The sequence below is a fragment of the Cucurbita maxima genome, unplaced genomic scaffold (assembly GCF_002738345.1).
Source record: "Cucurbita maxima cultivar Rimu unplaced genomic scaffold, Cmax_1.0 Cma_Scf00013, whole genome shotgun sequence".
Taxonomy (NCBI): Eukaryota; Viridiplantae; Streptophyta; class Magnoliopsida; order Cucurbitales; family Cucurbitaceae; genus Cucurbita; species Cucurbita maxima.
This window is the reverse complement of record NW_019272029.1, coordinates 1187643-1204734: the sequence shown is the minus strand read 5'-3', so window position 1 is coordinate 1204734 and position 17092 is coordinate 1187643. Positions and strand designations below refer to the sequence as shown.

Genomic DNA, 17092 nt, shown 5'->3' with positions numbered 1-17092 from the left:
AAAAAAAAAAAAAAAAAAAATGTACATTTCTTTTTAATGACTCAATCATAGAAACTTCATAATTAAATGTGTTTTGCTCTGAACAATTTTATGTTGAGTGACCTCTTGAAAATATGTTGGAATGATTGATGTTGATTTATGGGATAGTCTTCAGTATTATATTATTTTTTTTTATAATAAAAATGTAATTTATAAATTCAAAAAATTGGAACAAATTTTGAAGTTAGTTAAGAAAAGAGAATAGTTTGGACCATACTACATCCAAATTTTTTGACTTATAATTTTAATTTCGTATTATTTAATATGGATAATCAAAGTTATTAAATTTTAATAAATTCATATCTAGGTACTTTTTAATGTGATAAGTTTTCTAATCTAGATTAATAATTATTTAATTTTTATTTTAAAAAGCAATGCTTATAAACACGAATTAAAGTATTATTTTATTATTTTATTATTTTATGTTTTTCACCTATATTTTAGGCTCAAAATAGAAGGAATAGATTTATAATTACTGTATGCAGTAATGTTGCCGTCAATTAAATAGTTAATATTTAAAAGCTGTCGAAGAAATTAATGTCGAGGGAATGAATTTGGTTGGTGGATCTCTGAGGCCACGCTGACCACAAACGAAAGGGTGATGTGTCCATTAATAAATGAATCAGCAAGTCTCTTTGCCACGTGTATTAGAAGCAACTGGACACGTCGGTTTTCCCTCGCAATTGGGTTACAGACAGAGAGGATAGGTTTGAGTAATTAATTATTACCCAAATCACTTTTTTGAAGCCTTAAGAATTCCGAAGCCTAATGGGACCGTATTTTAAATTTAAAAATTATATTATATTAAATGTATATATCCACATGTGATGATTAATTTCCGTGAACGGGGTTTGAAAATATGAATTTTGCCACGTGGATTTTCACAATTTTATTTCTTGTGCGTTCTTTGAATTATAAATAACAATTCATGACAATACATAATCAGTCAAAGCTAACAATATCTATTGACGGTCGACTTAGACTGTTACAAATGGTATCAGAGTCAAATTTGAACAGTGTACCAAAATTGTAAAATCTCATATTGGTTGGAGAGGGGAACGAAACATTCTTTGATAATGATGTAGAAACTTCTCCATATAAGATCCCACATTGGTACGAAAGGAAACGTCATGTATGGACCTTCAAAAAAGTCATTTGTGGTGCTAATACCACACCTCTTACGTCAAGAGTTTTATGGGGAGGTCTAATTACGTTGAATATTTAAGACTCTGTGCTTTTTTATCGTGAATTTTTCTTGGAGCTTTAGCTCGAATATCAATATCATCTCTCTTGCATTATAAAAAGAAAAAGCTTTTTATTTGAAGTGTCGGAAAAAGCGAGAAACCACACCACTCTTTACACTCTTGGTCATCTTCACACTGTTCATTTACACGTTCTTGTTATCTAAACCTTTGCCTTTTTCCCATAATGAATGGTGCTATCAACCCCATACCCATGGTTTGGATGATTTGATCGCATCAGGCAACAAAACATACATCTCCATAGGCATAATCAAGTTTTGTTCTCGAATTCAACCCATCGTGTTCATGCTAGAGCGCCCACATGTTCATACCTCTAAGAGTGCTCTGGTACGTGTTTTAGTCAACAACCAAAGACCTATTTGGAACGAGTTTTTCTAGTGCTTACAAAAATTGTTTCAAATAGATTAATAAAAACATGGATGAAATAGTTCAAAGCCTTGTTAATGGTATGTTTTAATTGTTTGAGTGGTCCTAAAAGGTGAAGCTAGTAGTGACAAATCCTTATGGTGGTGGTGGGCAAAGGTCATATTCATCTGTTCAAGCCGTCCTCTTGCAATGCCTTATGGCAGTCTCGTTCATTATGTTTCTCAATGGTAGTCTCATTCATACGAAAAACTCAAAACTTATATATTATAGACCTCTCCATTTATCGAATGTCGTGAAGTATTAGAATTCTTAAACATATTAAGCGTTGATTAAGTCATTCATTAGGTTAATATTACGACTTGCTTATTATTGGTATTGTCCACTTTGAGCATAAGCTCTCATGGCGACTTTGCTTTGGGCTTCCCCAAAAGGCCTCCATCATCCAACACCTCCCCTCGAACAAAGCACAACTCCCCTTAATCGAGCCTTGACTCCTTTGGAGTTTGTCATTTTTTACTCCTTTTTTCTTTTTGAAGTCATTTGTTCAACATTTGAGGATTTGTCAATATATTGGCACGGCTAAATTTAGGGCATGGCTCTGATACCATGTTAGATGAACACGACTCTCCACAATGGTATGATATTGTCCACTTTGAGCATAGCCTCTTATGGCTTTGCTTTGGACTTCCTTAAAAGGCCTCATACCTCAATGAAGTTAGTATTCCTCGCTTATAAACCCATGATCATTCCCTAAATTAGCAGACTTTCATCATCCAACCTTACAAAGCCAAAATATTAATATTAATATTTGTATTTAACATTTTTTTTTTCTTTTTTATTAGTTTAAAATTTTTGCTATCCACCCAATCTTCAAATATTAAATGGGAAATAATTGTTAATTTCTCTAATATATTATATCTCATCAATTATTTTAAATTTCTTAAACACTAAAATTATATATTACATATATATGATAAATCAATAAATACATATAATTAATAAATTTTTTAGTCAGTAAAAAGAAAAGGAAAAAAGAAATTGTTTCATTCAGGATCCGTCTCCTTGGAGCCCAAAGTAAAATAAGGGGTCTCCTAGTCCAGCCACTCTCTTCTTCGGCCCACGGCCCAATAGTAATTTCACGTTTTTTTTCCTTTTATTTTGTAAAAATACTTTTACTTATAAATATTATTTTACTATTTGGAGTGGTAATTTTTTTTTGAGTTTTCTTTTTTATATAATAATATATTTATTATTCAAATTTATTAGATACAAAATTAAAAGTTTAGGGACTTATTAAATAAATATTTAAAATTAAGAGATTTATTAAAATTTGTGTAAATTTCACGAAGCATCCATAATGTTATACAAGAATTATAACTCGTTTTCTTAATATTTAGTTTAAGCATTTGAACGATGCTCGTGAACGTTCGAAGAACAATGAATCAAGAAAGAGATACTCTCGTGACTGAATAGTATAGCTCGTGCTTCTTTGTATGATATATCATATATGAAAATGAGGGATACTTCACGAGTCGATGATCAGATGAGGAAGATAATAGTCGAGACACGGGGTTTATAAGGATGATGCTTTGCTTGGACTTTACTCCTCATAGAAGAAGATGATATTAGGGAAAATGTGACAAACTATCCTTTTCTAAATTCAAATTTCAAATAAAATAATTTATTTGAATTTTGAGGCCCTTACTTTTCTTTCTATTTTTGAAATAGAGTTTTGAAATAAATAAAAAAAAAAAGAAGATTTTTTTTTGTTTTTTTTATTAAATTTATTAGATATAAAATTGAAAATGTAATGTAATATAAATTTTAAATAAATATTTTATAGAGATTTATTATAAATAAAAAAAAGAATTAAAAGCTTATTGACGTATTTGATATTTAAAATTCTATATTAAACACAAAATTATAAATATATTGTTGAAGATAAATATTTAAAAAATAAGGAGTAAAATTGTCATTCAATATTAAAAAAGAATAGAAGGGTGTAACGGCGTCGTTTCAGTGGCGGCAGAAGAACACCGTAAGATTTCGTACACAGCGGGGTACAGAATCGAATCCCTTTGTGGCCCTCCGTCCGGCAATGGATTTCACACAGGCAGCGTCCCTTTCAAGAATCCCCACAAAATGCCACAAAATCAAAATTCATATATATAATATTGCTTAAATTGTAAAAAATACCTTATAACTTTTATCATTTTATTTTTAAAAAATTAAAAAAATAATTAAAAAAAAAAACCTTTTTAGCAATATATTATTCTTCACTTTTCATTAAAAAAATTGAACGTAATTACAACATAGAATTGTGTGAAGGCGATCGCACTCAACTCACTGTTTATTATTTCTATTTAATAATTTTAAAATATTTATAAAAAATCACTTTTGGAAATATATTAATACTTTTTTAAGTAAATAACAGAATTTAGAGACATTTTTATAATGTAGTCTTTTTAATTGATTTTTCAAAATTTAAAATTATTTAAAAAATATATTATTTTAGGACTAAAATTATAATTTTATTAAAAAAAAAAAAGGAAAAAGGAAATTTCCTCTCTCTCTCTCTACATTTGTTTCTCTCACTAAAAATTTGAAACTTTGAATTTCTCTGTCTCTTTTGCTTTTTCTCCAAATCTCTGTTTCTCTCTCATTACAATAATGGATTTTACAATAAAGAATGGTTGAAGAGTTTCCATCCGCCCCCTTCTCTCCATTTCCCTCCTCCGCCATTTTCCCCACTCTCTGCTTCTTCTTCTTCCATCCGGGAGCTCGTTGGAGAATCGCCTCTTTTGCCTCCAGGTTGCAACTCTCTCTGTACTTCATTTTTAGTTTCTTTCGCATTACGAAACTTGTCGCCGAAAATTTGATGCTAGATGTCGCTGTTTTTGCCCTAGACAGTTGCCATTCTTCTTGTTTCTACTTGCATTTGGTTTTTCTTTGATGTTTTTGTCTGTTTTTGGTGAAGAAACTCTCTCGTCGGTCGTCGTGCTTTTTTTTTTTTTGCTTTCTGCTACTGTTTTGCTGCTTGTATTGGATTAATCTGGTGCGGTGTATGGTTTATTTTTGTACTTGCTTCTAAACATTGAATACTTCACTTCTTATGGCTTTCGAAACCTTTAATGTTGAGTGAATGGCGAGGATGAGTGGGCGGAGATGAATGCTACTTTCTTGTGGCTTTGAGTTTAATGCTTTTGAGTAGGAGTAAAGGCTACATAACGTTCACGTGATTTGATGCCGTTTGTTTTTGTGTTTGAATTCTCGTCTTTGTCAGTGAGAGATGAATTTTTTGATTCGATGGCGCGGGATTTTCTCCGTAACCCTAGCGTGCTTGTTTCCTAGTTAATGGGTATATACGTAGTTATTATTTACACTTTGACTCTTCCTTTCGAGTCTCTGTCTCTAATTTATCAACCATTTGACTATTGGGATTTGCATAATTTTATTGCGAGGCTTTTTAATTTTTGACTTTCGAAAACTTTGAATCATGTCATTTAGATTGTGGGTGGCAAACGACGCAAGTCGTATCTTATTTTCTTATACCACAAAAAGTAATAATCGTTTCAGTTGGAAATTTATTAATATTTATAACTCAGAATATAAGCGATGGTGATTCTATGCATGTCTAATTTTAATTTTTTGATGAACGTCAATCAGTAGCCTTGGCCTGGGTGCTCCCCTCTTTCGTTTATCAAAGGACAACAGTTCGACGGAATTTAAATGGAGCAGTATGAAATTCTAGAGCAGATTGGCAAGGGTTCTTTCGGCTCTGCTCTTCTTGTAAGACATAAACTTGAAAAGAAAAGGTATTATAGTTTACTGGTTATATGCAGTTTATGTATTGTGGCTTTAGTTGAAATATAGTTTAGGTTGAAAGAAATGGTTTAGTGACTATAGTAATTGTAATTTTACCTTTGCAATTTCTTAGGTATGTCCTCAAGAAGATTCGTCTTGCTCGCCAGACTGATAGAACAAGAAGGTCAGCTCATCAGGAGGTTAGTGGCAACTCTGCTGAAGGAAATATTATTTTTGCTGTCTTATTAACATGTAACGTACTATGGAATTTACTCTAATTTTTGGGAACCTAGGTTTGAAAATGTCACCTTACCTTATTGATGTGAGTTGCATTTGAAAGGTAGCAGGTTGCAGTCACTTATCAAATCTTTTAATGCCACATACTTCTTTTTGTGAGCAAAAATAGGCCGTTAACATTATGACATATTATTGGATTGGTTGGTGCAATTAACAATTGAATCTAATTATCTCTAGGTTGCTTTTAGTAGTCTTTAAATTGCTTGAAATTGTACGTTCTAAGACATGATATGGGAAATACTATTTAAAGGCCGTGTCTGCTAGTTGATGTTTGCATGATTTGATTAGTCTTGTAAAAAATGCTATCAAATATCTCATAATTAGTTGCTTTCTTCTATTATTTTTTTTTTTTAAGATGGAGCTTATATCTAAAGCACGCAACCCCTTTATTGTGGAGTATAAAGATTCTTGGGTAGAAAAGGTTGGTATATTTTGAAATTTCTGTATGTTTCTTAAACTATATTATAATGTTGCTCAAGGCTGATTGATTTTGAAATAATCTCTACCAGGGCTGTTTCGTGTGTATTGTGATAGGATATTGTGAAGGAGGAGACATGTAAGTTCTGCTGAAATTTGTTCCATAATAGCTCATTTTTGTGGTGAGAAGCATCAACTTCATTATTATAAAAAAGAAATGTAGGTGAGATGTCCTCCAAGGCTGACCAGAATGAATACAGAAAACCTTTCTGTAGGCAGCTACTTGGGCAGGGGAATAATTACAGAAAAGTGTTCTAAATTCTATAGAACACCAAGAAGAAGCTATCTAAATAGAATTTACTCACCAACTGCAAGATATCTCATTCAATTTCATCTTCAGTTTTATTTATCTATGGTATCTCTATAACTTTCCTGTATTCCTTATTTTCCACAGGGCTGAGGCTATAAAAAGAGTCAATGGTGTTCATTTTCCTGAAGAGGTGCCCTGTGTCTCTGACCGCTGATAATACTATTGTTTAACTGTTCTGCTGATCAACCTGGTTTGTTTGACTGTACTGTGCAGAAACTTTGTCGGTGGCTTGTTCAACTTCTTATGGCTCTTGATTACCTTCATTGCAACCATATTCTTCACCGTGATGTCAAGGTCGGTACCTTACTGCGCATCCCCCTGTTAGATAACATTACATGACCCTTTGAGCTACTATACTCAAGTTTTTATTTATTTATTTATTTTTAATAGTAAAAATTATATTATATTAAATTCATTTTTTAATGGTTGATACAGTGTTCAAATATATTCTTGACAAAAGATCAAGACATACGCCTAGGTAACCCATCTGCCTTGCCTTGGCCATTGTTTCTCTCTATATAGTTTTTTTCTTGAACTTTCACAAAATATTTTATTTCTAGTTTTTTGAAAAATAACCGAGTATATGCCTTGTAGGTGATTTTGGCCTTGCTAAAATGTTGACTTCGGATGACCTTGCTTCCTCTGTGAGTAGTATGGCAAAGAGTCTGGATAACTTTATAATGTGTTTTTCTCCGAAATCATGTATATCTATTCCGTGTTTGGTGGTGTTGGTGCTTGTGAACCAGAAAGGGATTGCTAGAGTCAGAATTGTAATATTTCTGTGCACTGCAGGTTGTGGGTACTCCAAGTTACATGTGCCCTGAGCTTCTTGCCGACATACCTTATGGTTCAAAGTCAGATATATGGTCTCTTGGTAAACCACCTATTATTGATTCCTATATCCCTATCTTATATCAGTTGTGATTTCTTGAATGTCTATATGGGCCAACTTTCTGTTCAGGATGTTGCATACATGAAATGGCTGCTCACAAACCAGCGTTTAAAGCCTTCGTAAGTCGCTTGTAGTTGCTTTGCTTATCAATAGTCATATTTATATCCAGAACAACTGATGGGCCATTTTATCTGCATCATGTAGTTAAATTAGATTAAGCAGCAATGTGTTCCTGTTTTCTTGGGCAAGACTAATTTGATATTTTTCCCAAGCAGGATATGCAATCCTTGATCAATAAAATTAACAAATCCATCGTGGCTCCACTTCCAACCATGTATTCGGGTGCATTGTGAGTCCCAATTTAGTCTGTACATTTGATCAACTAGCTGAAATCTAAACTATATTCTGACTTTCTTTTGTCTGATTCAAAACGTTTGATGTTATTTCTCTCCATCAATCATTATTTGTAAATTGTCAACCTATCCTATAATTGATCATCAATTATCTTTATCCGTACTCTTCTACTTATAAGGTCATTGAGCAATGGCATCAAGTTTTCTGAAATATTTGTTTGATCATTCATTCAGTCGAGGGCTTGTCAAAAGCATGCTGAGGAAAAATCCGGAGCTCCGACCAAGTGTATGTATTTTCTTCCTGTTTTTCTTTTCTTGCCTGCGTAATTGATTTTATCTCAAGAAATAAACGTACATTGGGGAATGAACTATAAGCTGAAGTCAATTATATTTGCATGTCTAATGAAAAGTCATTTCTGCTTGGGCTCAATCTGTATAATTGGCTCAGTTTTCTTTCTAACAGTTGTCTGGTGCGCTATTTTTGTTCTTATTCAATATTGTTGTATTTATTTTAGAATTCTATCGATGTTTAGTCTCAGTATGTTCTTGCTGATGTTTTGGGAAGTGTGATAGTTACCCAAGTTTAGACTGTATATTCACACTCGAGTTTCTAAGATCGTTTGTAGGGAAGAAAGAAGTTAAATTGGTCTTTTATAGAATCGAACAATTTGTGTGCATTTGTAATGAAATCTTCATTTCTTTATATTCTGATAATATGCATGTAGTTCTATGGAGCATTGACAAAGCTTTTTATCTTTTTCGACTTTTCTTGACGTTGTTCTTTTGCTTTTACTTTCTAGGCCGCTGAATTACTAAATCATCCACATCTCCAGCCCTACGTTCTTAAGGTTCACCTTAAGTTGAATAGCCCTAGGCGAAGTACTTTTCCTCTTCAACGGTCTGATACAAACTACATCAAGAAAACAAGATTTGTAGAGCCAGGATCTGGTAGCTTAAAAACTTTCAGAGAGAAGAGACTGTCTTTTAGCAATGACAGGGCATTAAATCCCAGCGTCTCCACTATGGACGAAGAATCACAATGTTCCTCTCGAAGATCACAGCAGTTGCCCAGTTATTTGAATAAAAAGTTCGAGGAATTATCTGCTGGTAGTTTTGCTGACAAAGAAAGTGATGTTGACCAATCAAGAACCTCAAAGTTTCCAACTTCGAAAACCCCAAGGTTGACTAATGCTAAGCCTTCTGCTACACCCAAAAAGCAGACAATCTCATCAAAGTTTTCACCTGCAAACTTCAATCCTGTAAGTTTACTATAAAATTTGTATGTAGTGTTGTTGATCTACATTAGGTTTTAGCTTAGCTGACCTGTAGCAGCTAAGATGCTTTGTCATAACTGGCTCAACTATTCAAGCTGAGTTTAATTATAGGGGTGTTTTCTAATATGTCTGGTTTTTTTGTAATGTTTGAAATTCATGCTTTTAATCTTAAGGACATGTTAAACACCAACAATTGAAATTATTAATTTTCTGTCTGTTGGTTTGCAGATTCCAGCATCCCATACTCCAGCTAGAAGATCTTCACATTCAACTCGCAGGGCATCTCTTCCACTGTCAACAAAAGCTGCAGGCTTTGGCACCCCTTATAGGTCGAACACTGGGCTGCTTCACGGCATGAACTCCCAAGATATCTCTGTCAATGCCCCTAGAATCGATAAGATTGCAGAATTCCCCTTGGTTTCTTCCGAGGATCCTCTCCTGTACATCCGTGGAACATCATCTACATCAGCACAGTGCTCTGCCAACTCACAAGATTTCACCAACTGCTCGATTACAAAGGACAAGTGCACTGTCCAGGTGGTGGACAAAACCACCACAACGCCATCCAGCTATAGAGTTCCTGGGAATGGAAGTGATTACTTCGACCACAATCCAGCAGTCGCCTCTTCAAGCCGGTTATCCTTCGAGTCACGACAACGACGGTTCGACACCTCGTCGTACCAGCAACGAGCAGAGGCACTGGAAGGGCTCCTCGAGTTCAGTGCTAAATTACTCCAACAAGAGAGGTTTGAAGAGCTTGGGGTGTTGCTGAAACCCTTTGGACCTGAGAAAGTTTCTCCCAGGGAAACTGCCATATGGTTGGCCAAGAGCTTTAAGGAGGCAACAGTATAAGTAAGTTGAATACTCTGATCCAAAAAACAAAAAAGAAAAAACGACCGACCGTTACCATTTGTATATTGCCTCAACTGTCACTTAGGGTTTTGTAGCTTGGATAAACTCCCTTTGCCTTACTAATTTTGATACTTACCCCTAATCTTAAAATCATTTTAATTGGTAGTTTTATAGTTAGTCCTTAAATATCCATGTGCCAAGTGACATAGCTTTATACTAGATTAACTATTATACATTCAATTTTTCCACCCGAATCAAATGTAATTCTTGTCCCTTATTAATGGGTCGTTTTTTTTCTTTTCTATTTTATTTAATTTATTTAAACTTTTAATAGTTTTAAGTTTTTTTTTTTTTCCCCCCCCGAAAAGAAAACAGCAAAAAATAGAATCTACGAAGTTTCTCATTTTATTATTTAAATTTTTAAAACATTATCTAAAGAAGAGTCTAGAAAGAGGTAAGAACTTGTGCTCAAAATTTTAAAATAATATTTACAATTTAAAAAAAAATAATAATTTAAACAATATTTGGGATTAAAATATTCACAACTTGCACAAGTGGCTAACCTAAACGCCGAAATTGAGGTCAGAGATAGAGCACAAGTATTACGTGGCGGAGGAATAATCTTCCACGTGTGAACGATGCCACGTAAGCGAACTTTGATATTTTCAATTTTCGCTGCTTTTTATGAGTAGTAGCCACGACGACTAATCAATTTTATTTTTCTGTTTTGAATTTTTGAGAATCCTTCAATTATCCATTTGATATTTAATAGTTAAATGCCAAAACATAAATAAAAATAGTAAAAACAAAAAAGACCTCCTATGAAATATCATCCACAAAGTTAATAGTTTTTTATTATTATTAAAAAATAAAATAAAATAAAAAATCAGCAATATCAAAAAATTAAAAAAAAAAATTATAATTCTCAAAGGAAATTTGTTTATTAATTTAGATTGGACAGTCTCCCATGTCCCCGGGCCATTCGTGGTCACTATTTCATAAGACTACGTGCAAACCCCATCCCCACCCTCACACCATTTCTTCCATTTCCATATTTCTTGAACCTTCCAGAACCTTCCTCCAAACTCCACTCCTAAAGTCAACTCAACTCATTTTGACTTGAACATTGTTTTTTTATATATGTTTTGAGAAATAAATTATAGTAAATAATTCTGATTTATTTACAAAACATCATTTTTTAAAAACAAAAACAAAATTATTAATTCTGATTCTAAGGTCATATTAATATAAATAATAATAATATCATAACATTATCCGACGGAAGAGTCTAGAAACATGAAACATTAAAATAATAATATTATTATTATTTATTATTTTATTTTTTTTGTTAGTGCATCAATATTAAAATAATATTTCGAATTAAAAAATATTGCAACTTGCACAAGTGTTGCCTTGCTATTCGAAATGATTGAAGTTGGGGTCAGACGCCGAGTTGGAAGAATCATTACGTGTAGGCTTTTTAAGCATCCACGTGGCAATTTCACTGTTCCTTTTGGTGATGCCACGTAAGCGTTCTCCCATTTTTACAATTTTTTGCTTTTATTCCATTTAAAATCGAAGGAAGACAAAAAAAAAAAATATATATATATATATATATATATATGTATATATATATGAATAAAATATTCCAAATTCCAACCAATAGAAATTTATTATTATATATAAAGGGACCCGCTGGAGTGTCCTAAGCTCATTTGTGGTCACCAATTTATAAGACTGCGAGCCCTGAGCTCCACCTCATCGTCGAGCTTCCATTTCCCTTCGACCTTCCAGAACCTTCATTTCTCTCTTTCTCTCTCTACTTTCTCTCTCCTCCAACTTCCCCTAGAAACTTCTCTGCAATTTTTCATTTCTTTATGCTACAAGGTCTAGAACTTTCCAACTATCTCCTTCCGTTTCGTATTTAAGCATTTGGATGCCGTTTTTGATGCTTTTTAATGGAATTCTTGTACTCTGCTTCTCTTCCCTCTCATTGGTTTTTCTCTCGTTTCTGTAATTGATTTTGAACTCTTTTTCTTTTTTGATTTGTTGTTGTTCTTCTTCTGTTGTTGTTGTTGTTGTTGTTCATTGTAAGATGATTGAAGGTGAATGAATCTTTTATTCGAACATTGGGGGGGAATTTGTATGGTTGATTTATACGCGATTGTTGCAGAGATGAATCCTCTGTTTCCAGTTAAGGAAGAGTTTCCTGGATCGAATTCGTCGGAGACCGACAGAGAGCGATTGGCTATGGCTCCTCCGATTCCGATGGAGGGCCTTCACGATGCCGGTCCACCGCCGTTTCTGACGAAGACGTTTGAAATCGTTGATGATTTTAATACCGATCATGTGATTTCTTGGAGCTTTGGGGGAAATAGCTTCGTCGTTTGGGATCCTCATTGCTTCTCCACTGAATTGCTTCCCAGATTCTTTAAGCATAATAACTTTTCCAGTTTCGTTCGGCAGCTTAATACTTACGTAAGTCCTTTTCTATTGCTCCGTTTTGAATTTGGAATTTGGAATTTGGAATTTGGTTTTCTTTTACATCAATTCGTTGTGTTTCCGTTTCTGGAGACCCTTGAAAATATCGTAGTCTGAAATACCGTTTTTGCCATGCGTTTGGCTCGTTGTTGCTTCGTGGCTCGAATGGGTAGAAATGTAATTTCACCAATTTTATATTGCATTATTCTGGAATCTTCGATTGGAAAGCTCTGCTGCTTTACCTTCCAGGCCTTTCTTGCCATGTCTCCAGAATCTTCCTAAATTGGGAAATTCAATTGGAAATGTCGCAATCAGAAGAGCAGTGATCTGGCCATTTGATCTTCACCTGTACGGTCATCTAGTCTCTTTTTCATGGAACAATTTGTTATAAGGGAAAGGTTCTGGTGAAATTTGTCCGGGCGAAAGGAAATCTCGGAGGTTGGGTTCTAGGTTTTATTTTTGTTAATTGTTTCTTGTAAATTCTTGCAGGGCTTTAGAAAGATAGATCCAGATAGATGGGAGTTCGCAAATGAGGGATTTCTCAGAGGCCAAAAGCATCTTCTTAAGAACATAAAGAGGAGGAGGGCAACTTATCACCACCACCAAACTCCCCAATCACAAGCATCGAGTGGAGCTTGTGTAGAGGTTGGTCAATTTGGAGTAGATGCAGAAATGGATCGTTTAAAACGTGACAAGCAAGTGCTAATGATGGAGTTAGTGAAGCTAAGGCAAGAGCAACAGAACACGAGAGCGTATCTTCAAGCAATGGAGCAAAGGCTTAGAGGAACTGAAATTAAGCAGAGACAAATGATGAATTTCTTAGCAAGAGCTATGCAAAACCCATCGTTCATTCAGCAATTACTCCAGCAGAAGGAGAAGAGGAAGGTGCTTGAAGAAGCCATAACTAGGAAAAGAAGAAGGCCTATTCAGCAAGGTGGGAAACAGAGCGGTGGTGGTAGTGGGAGATTCTTGGGTGAAGGTTCAAGCACCATCAAGATTGAGCCTCTTGAATCTGAAGAATATGGGTTTGGGATTACAGAGCTAGAAGCACTTGCCTTGGAGATGCAGGGGCTTGGCAGGGCAAGACATGAAGAAGAGGAGGAGGAGGAGGAGGAGGAAGAAGAAGAAGAGGAAGAAGATCATCTACCTCCACCAGCGGATGGTGATAAAGTACTTGATGAAGGGTTTTGGGAAGAATTGTTCAGCGAAAGGTTGGAGGTAGCCAGTGGTGACGATGAAGATGTGAAAGTTCTGGCTGATCGGTTGGGCTATTTGGGCTCAGACCCACGATAGAGCCATCCGGCTGAGCATCATATGGGGAATTCACAAACGACCCATTTGAACTGGAAGTCCAGAAAAGGCTTCTCCATGTAGGCCTTTGGGGCAATGTTCTAAGCCCCTTTATAACCCTCTTTTGGTTTGTTCTTTGGCAGGACAAGAAGATGAAAAGAAAGATCGGTGCTATCAGGGACACAGCTTTTTCTGTTTTGGCATTATCTTTCTAACACAAAAATAATCGTTGATGCTTTCCCTTCCCCCTTCTGCAGCCACTTCCTCATATATATTTCTCTACTGTGGCTTTTGTTAGGTTTGCAGGAACCTAATCTGGTTGGACTCAATTCTGTGTTTATCCTGTTAGTGAAGCCTCAAGGTTTTGGTTTCTGTTTTACGTACATTTCCTTCCATTTCCACGTTCATGTTTTTGTAATACTTCATTCCGGTACAAACAAATGTAGATCGCTCATTCCAAAAGCTATCAAATTGGAAAAGAGAAAAGATGTGTTGCTGAATCCTTGAAGAATCAATCACATGCTGTTTCGTGGTTAGCAAAACTCTCTCTTTTATCATTCATTCATCCAAACTAAGAACTTGATAGGACTATGAACACCATCTAATTTATATGTTCAATCAGCCCGCTGTTCATCTGCTGCGAGCTTTCTACTTCCCCTGTGTCAAACTGATCTGATATACTGTGATAGATTGAGAATTGTTTAGATCTGTAAAAAAAATGTTGGGAATCAGTATTAGTGTATAACATTGGCGGATGCTGATGTTTCATGATTAATCCTTAAATTATCCACTAATTTGGCGGCTGGACGTAGTAAAAAGGTCGAAACAATTATAGTTTGACAAAATCAAGATTTTATGCATACATGTACAAATTTGTCCCATTCTTTTACTAGGTAGCTATCTTATGGTGGTGAATTGATTAATATTTGTCCAATGGTATGTCACTATCAGACAATGATTAATTCATCATCTTCATGCCTAAGATAATGATAATTAAAGTTATGTGATTATTAAAGTTCTATTTTGAAGGTCGTGTAGAGTATGTATGACTATTAAAATTCTGTTTGGAATGTCGTGTAGATATGTTTTATAGATTTTCGAAGTTTAAGGAAGATAGATATATATATATATATTTTTTTTTTGGATTATGTGATTCGAACTTCTAAATTTTGAAATTATAAAAAAATTAATAGTATCTCGTTATAAATTTAATACATTTTTTGTTAAATTGAAATATGTATTTATATCTAAAAACTATATGACAAGAGTATAAAATTAGAGATTTATTTTGAAGGTTATATTTTGAGTGTTATCATTGATATACTAATAATATATGTTATGTGAAATTAGAATCAATATTGATGAATTACTAATACATTAACGATGTACTTGAAGTTATACACTTGAATATGTGTTGACATATCATTGATATACTTACAATTTTGGTAAATCCATTTGAGGAAAATCCTAGATATGCCGTTAGATCAAAGTCTTCAAGGCTTTGTTTGGGATGAACTCGCAAAGACTCGACTCGAGGACTTCCCTTGTAGAGTGGCGTCTTTTATAAGACTCGACTTTCCTTGAGAAGTGGAACTCAAAGGGAACTAAAAAAAAGAGGTTGAGCTGAACTGTAAACTTTTGAACTCGGATATTCAATCATTTTCTTTCCTATTTCTTTTCTTTCACTCTTTCCAAGCAAGGTAAGGGGGCTGGGCTGAGGGACAGAATTCACATGAATATGGTAAGTCTCGGTTGCTTTCAGGGTAGTCCTTCGATTTTCTCTTTCACTCGGAGTATGGGGAAGAAGTGGACTCGAGAAGTACTACTAAGAATCAAACAGTATCAATTGTTTTTTGTTGGTTTATTTGATGGATCATTCTGCAACACTTTTTCTCTTTTCTTTTTACAGTAAAAAACGCAAAAGGAGTTCCATACAGTTAGATATGTATAGAAAGTTCTTTCACCTGAGGATCATACCTTCTCCTTTCGAGTCACTTCTGGCTACCATTGGATTCTTGGTGGATTTTTTTTTTTTTTTTTTGTTTTTTTTTTTTTTGTTATAGTTTCTAAATCATTTAAGAATCGAGTTTGGGAGCGGATATGGAGGTGAGTTTGGACAAATTTAGTTCTCTTTACACACTATTTTTTTATCTCTTTAATATTAAAAATTCATTTTAGTCATATTTGAACTTTGTCAAATCACCTGTTGTGAAAGTTTTATTTGTCTCCGAAAATACAATTTTTTTTTTTTTTTTTTTTTTGTAATATTTGACCATCAGCTTCTATACTATATGAATTGAACCATATAAGTTGACAACCATGCGCTAATAAATATAATTTGAAACAAATTAACAAAAATTAAAATTTAAGTCCACGAATAAGAAGAGCACAAACTTGGTTCATAAATTCAATTGTATAAATGATGTACGTATCATCGTTATTTGGGCCTTTTGGGCTTTTTTAATGTGGGCTTTTTTAATGTGGGCTTTTTTAATGTGGGCTTACAAACTTCGGCAGCCTTTTCCAGCCAACCGGTTTAAATGATGTACGTATATGGAATTACGCAACTTAATTGTGGAAAAATATAATTATCGTATTCTTATATTTCAAATTGCGGATTAGTTTTTAGAATTTTTTTTCGATTTTTTATTTGGGTTTAGACATATAAAAAAGTAGAAAATAATTTACTAAACACATTCAAAATTCTGCTACAGTTTAGAATTTTTTATTTGATTTTTTCTTCATATTTTATTTGTGTTATATCCGAACGCGTTTCGGAGGTATAAAATAATTTACTAATGTCTATTAAAATTCCATAGAAATTTCTCATATTCGAAGGTATAAAGTAAGTTACTAACCCCTATTAGAATTCTACACTAGCATATTGGCAATATCTCATACTTGAAATTTAGGTTCAAATCTTTGCTATGGATTCATCTTTTCTCGATATTTTATTCCAAAGGTATAAAATAATTCACTAGTCTTTTCTCGATATTCTGTTTTTTTCTCAATATTTTATTCGAGTTTCGGACATGCGTTCGAAGGTAAGTCTCCTTAAGTACTGCTCTCTTATCTTATTTCTTGTGATCGTGAAAGCGATTTATATCGTAAATTCAAATATTTTCTTCGATTTAAACAGTTAACCGTTTAAATATTCAATCGTAAATCTCAGCTTCTTGAAGTATTAAGTTCTTGACAAACATATCATAGGTTCGAATCTCCATCCTTACATTGAGCTAAAAATCACCGTTGAACATGGGACAAATGTCATTTCCCATCCCGACAAAGGATAATGTTATTACTAGAGCCAAACACAAATAGATAACATGTTTTTTTTTTTTTTTTAAGGGAGAATATTTTTTTTGAAAGGGTCTTTTTTTTTTTTTTTTTTTTTC

At 33.9% G+C, this 17092-nt stretch overlaps 2 protein-coding genes across 6 annotated transcripts; both read left to right on the top strand.

Annotated features, from left to right (window-relative positions):
* The first annotated feature begins 4291 nt into the window (after positions 1 to 4291).
* On the top strand, positions 4292 to 9937 carry LOC111488269 (serine/threonine-protein kinase Nek4). 2 transcript variants are annotated; one of them, XM_023135968.1, is made up of 15 exons: positions 4292 to 4478; positions 5337 to 5482; positions 5605 to 5671; positions 6124 to 6189; positions 6278 to 6324; positions 6640 to 6685; positions 6769 to 6849; positions 6991 to 7033; positions 7150 to 7199; positions 7348 to 7429; positions 7517 to 7566; positions 7723 to 7796; positions 8035 to 8086; positions 8601 to 9059; positions 9303 to 9937. In XM_023135968.1, the coding sequence occupies exons 2-15, from the start codon at positions 5397 to 5399 to the stop codon at positions 9924 to 9926; spliced, it is 1827 nt and encodes a 608-aa protein (XP_022991736.1). In that variant the 5' UTR covers positions 4292 to 4478; positions 5337 to 5396; the 3' UTR covers positions 9927 to 9937. The 2 variants fall into 2 exon arrangements, with proteins under 2 accessions (XP_022991736.1, XP_022991735.1); XM_023135967.1 differs by having other exon boundaries at positions 5334 to 5482.
* Positions 9938 to 11634: 1697 nt separating this feature from the next.
* Positions 11635 to 15923, top strand: LOC111488197 (heat stress transcription factor A-6b-like). 4 transcript variants are annotated; one of them, XM_023135869.1, is made up of 4 exons: positions 11635 to 12404; positions 12897 to 14058; positions 14144 to 14229; positions 15761 to 15923. In XM_023135869.1, exons 1-2 carry the CDS (start codon positions 12036 to 12038, stop codon positions 13698 to 13700), a joined length of 1173 nt encoding a protein of 390 aa, XP_022991637.1. In that variant the 5' UTR covers positions 11635 to 12035; the 3' UTR covers positions 13701 to 14058; positions 14144 to 14229; positions 15761 to 15923. The 4 variants fall into 4 exon arrangements, with proteins under 4 accessions (XP_022991637.1, XP_022991639.1, XP_022991638.1 ...); XM_023135871.1 differs by lacking the exon at positions 15761 to 15923 and having other exon boundaries at positions 11635 to 11813; positions 12100 to 12404; positions 14144 to 14407; XM_023135870.1 differs by lacking the exon at positions 15761 to 15923 and adding an exon at positions 14320 to 14407.
* The last annotated feature ends 1169 nt before the right edge of the window (positions 15924 to 17092 follow it).

Excerpts from the sequence above, each read along its gene's own strand:
- LOC111488269 (XM_023135968.1), top strand. The coding sequence starts at position 5,397 with ATGGAGCAGTATGAAATTCTAGAGCAGATTGGCAAGGGTTCTTTCGGC. Across the intron at positions 7,200-7,347 it reads CGGATGACCTTGCTTCCTCT|GTTGTGGGTACTCCAAGTTA; the intron begins GTGAGTAGTATG and ends TGTGCACTGCAG. Across the intron at positions 9,060-9,302 it reads CACCTGCAAACTTCAATCCT|ATTCCAGCATCCCATACTCC; the intron begins GTAAGTTTACTA and ends GTTGGTTTGCAG.
- LOC111488197 (XM_023135869.1), top strand. The coding sequence starts at position 12,036 with ATGAATCTTTTATTCGAACATTGGGGGGGAATTTGTATGGTTGATTTA. Across the intron at positions 12,405-12,896 it reads TTCGGCAGCTTAATACTTAC|GGCTTTAGAAAGATAGATCC; the intron begins GTAAGTCCTTTT and ends AAATTCTTGCAG.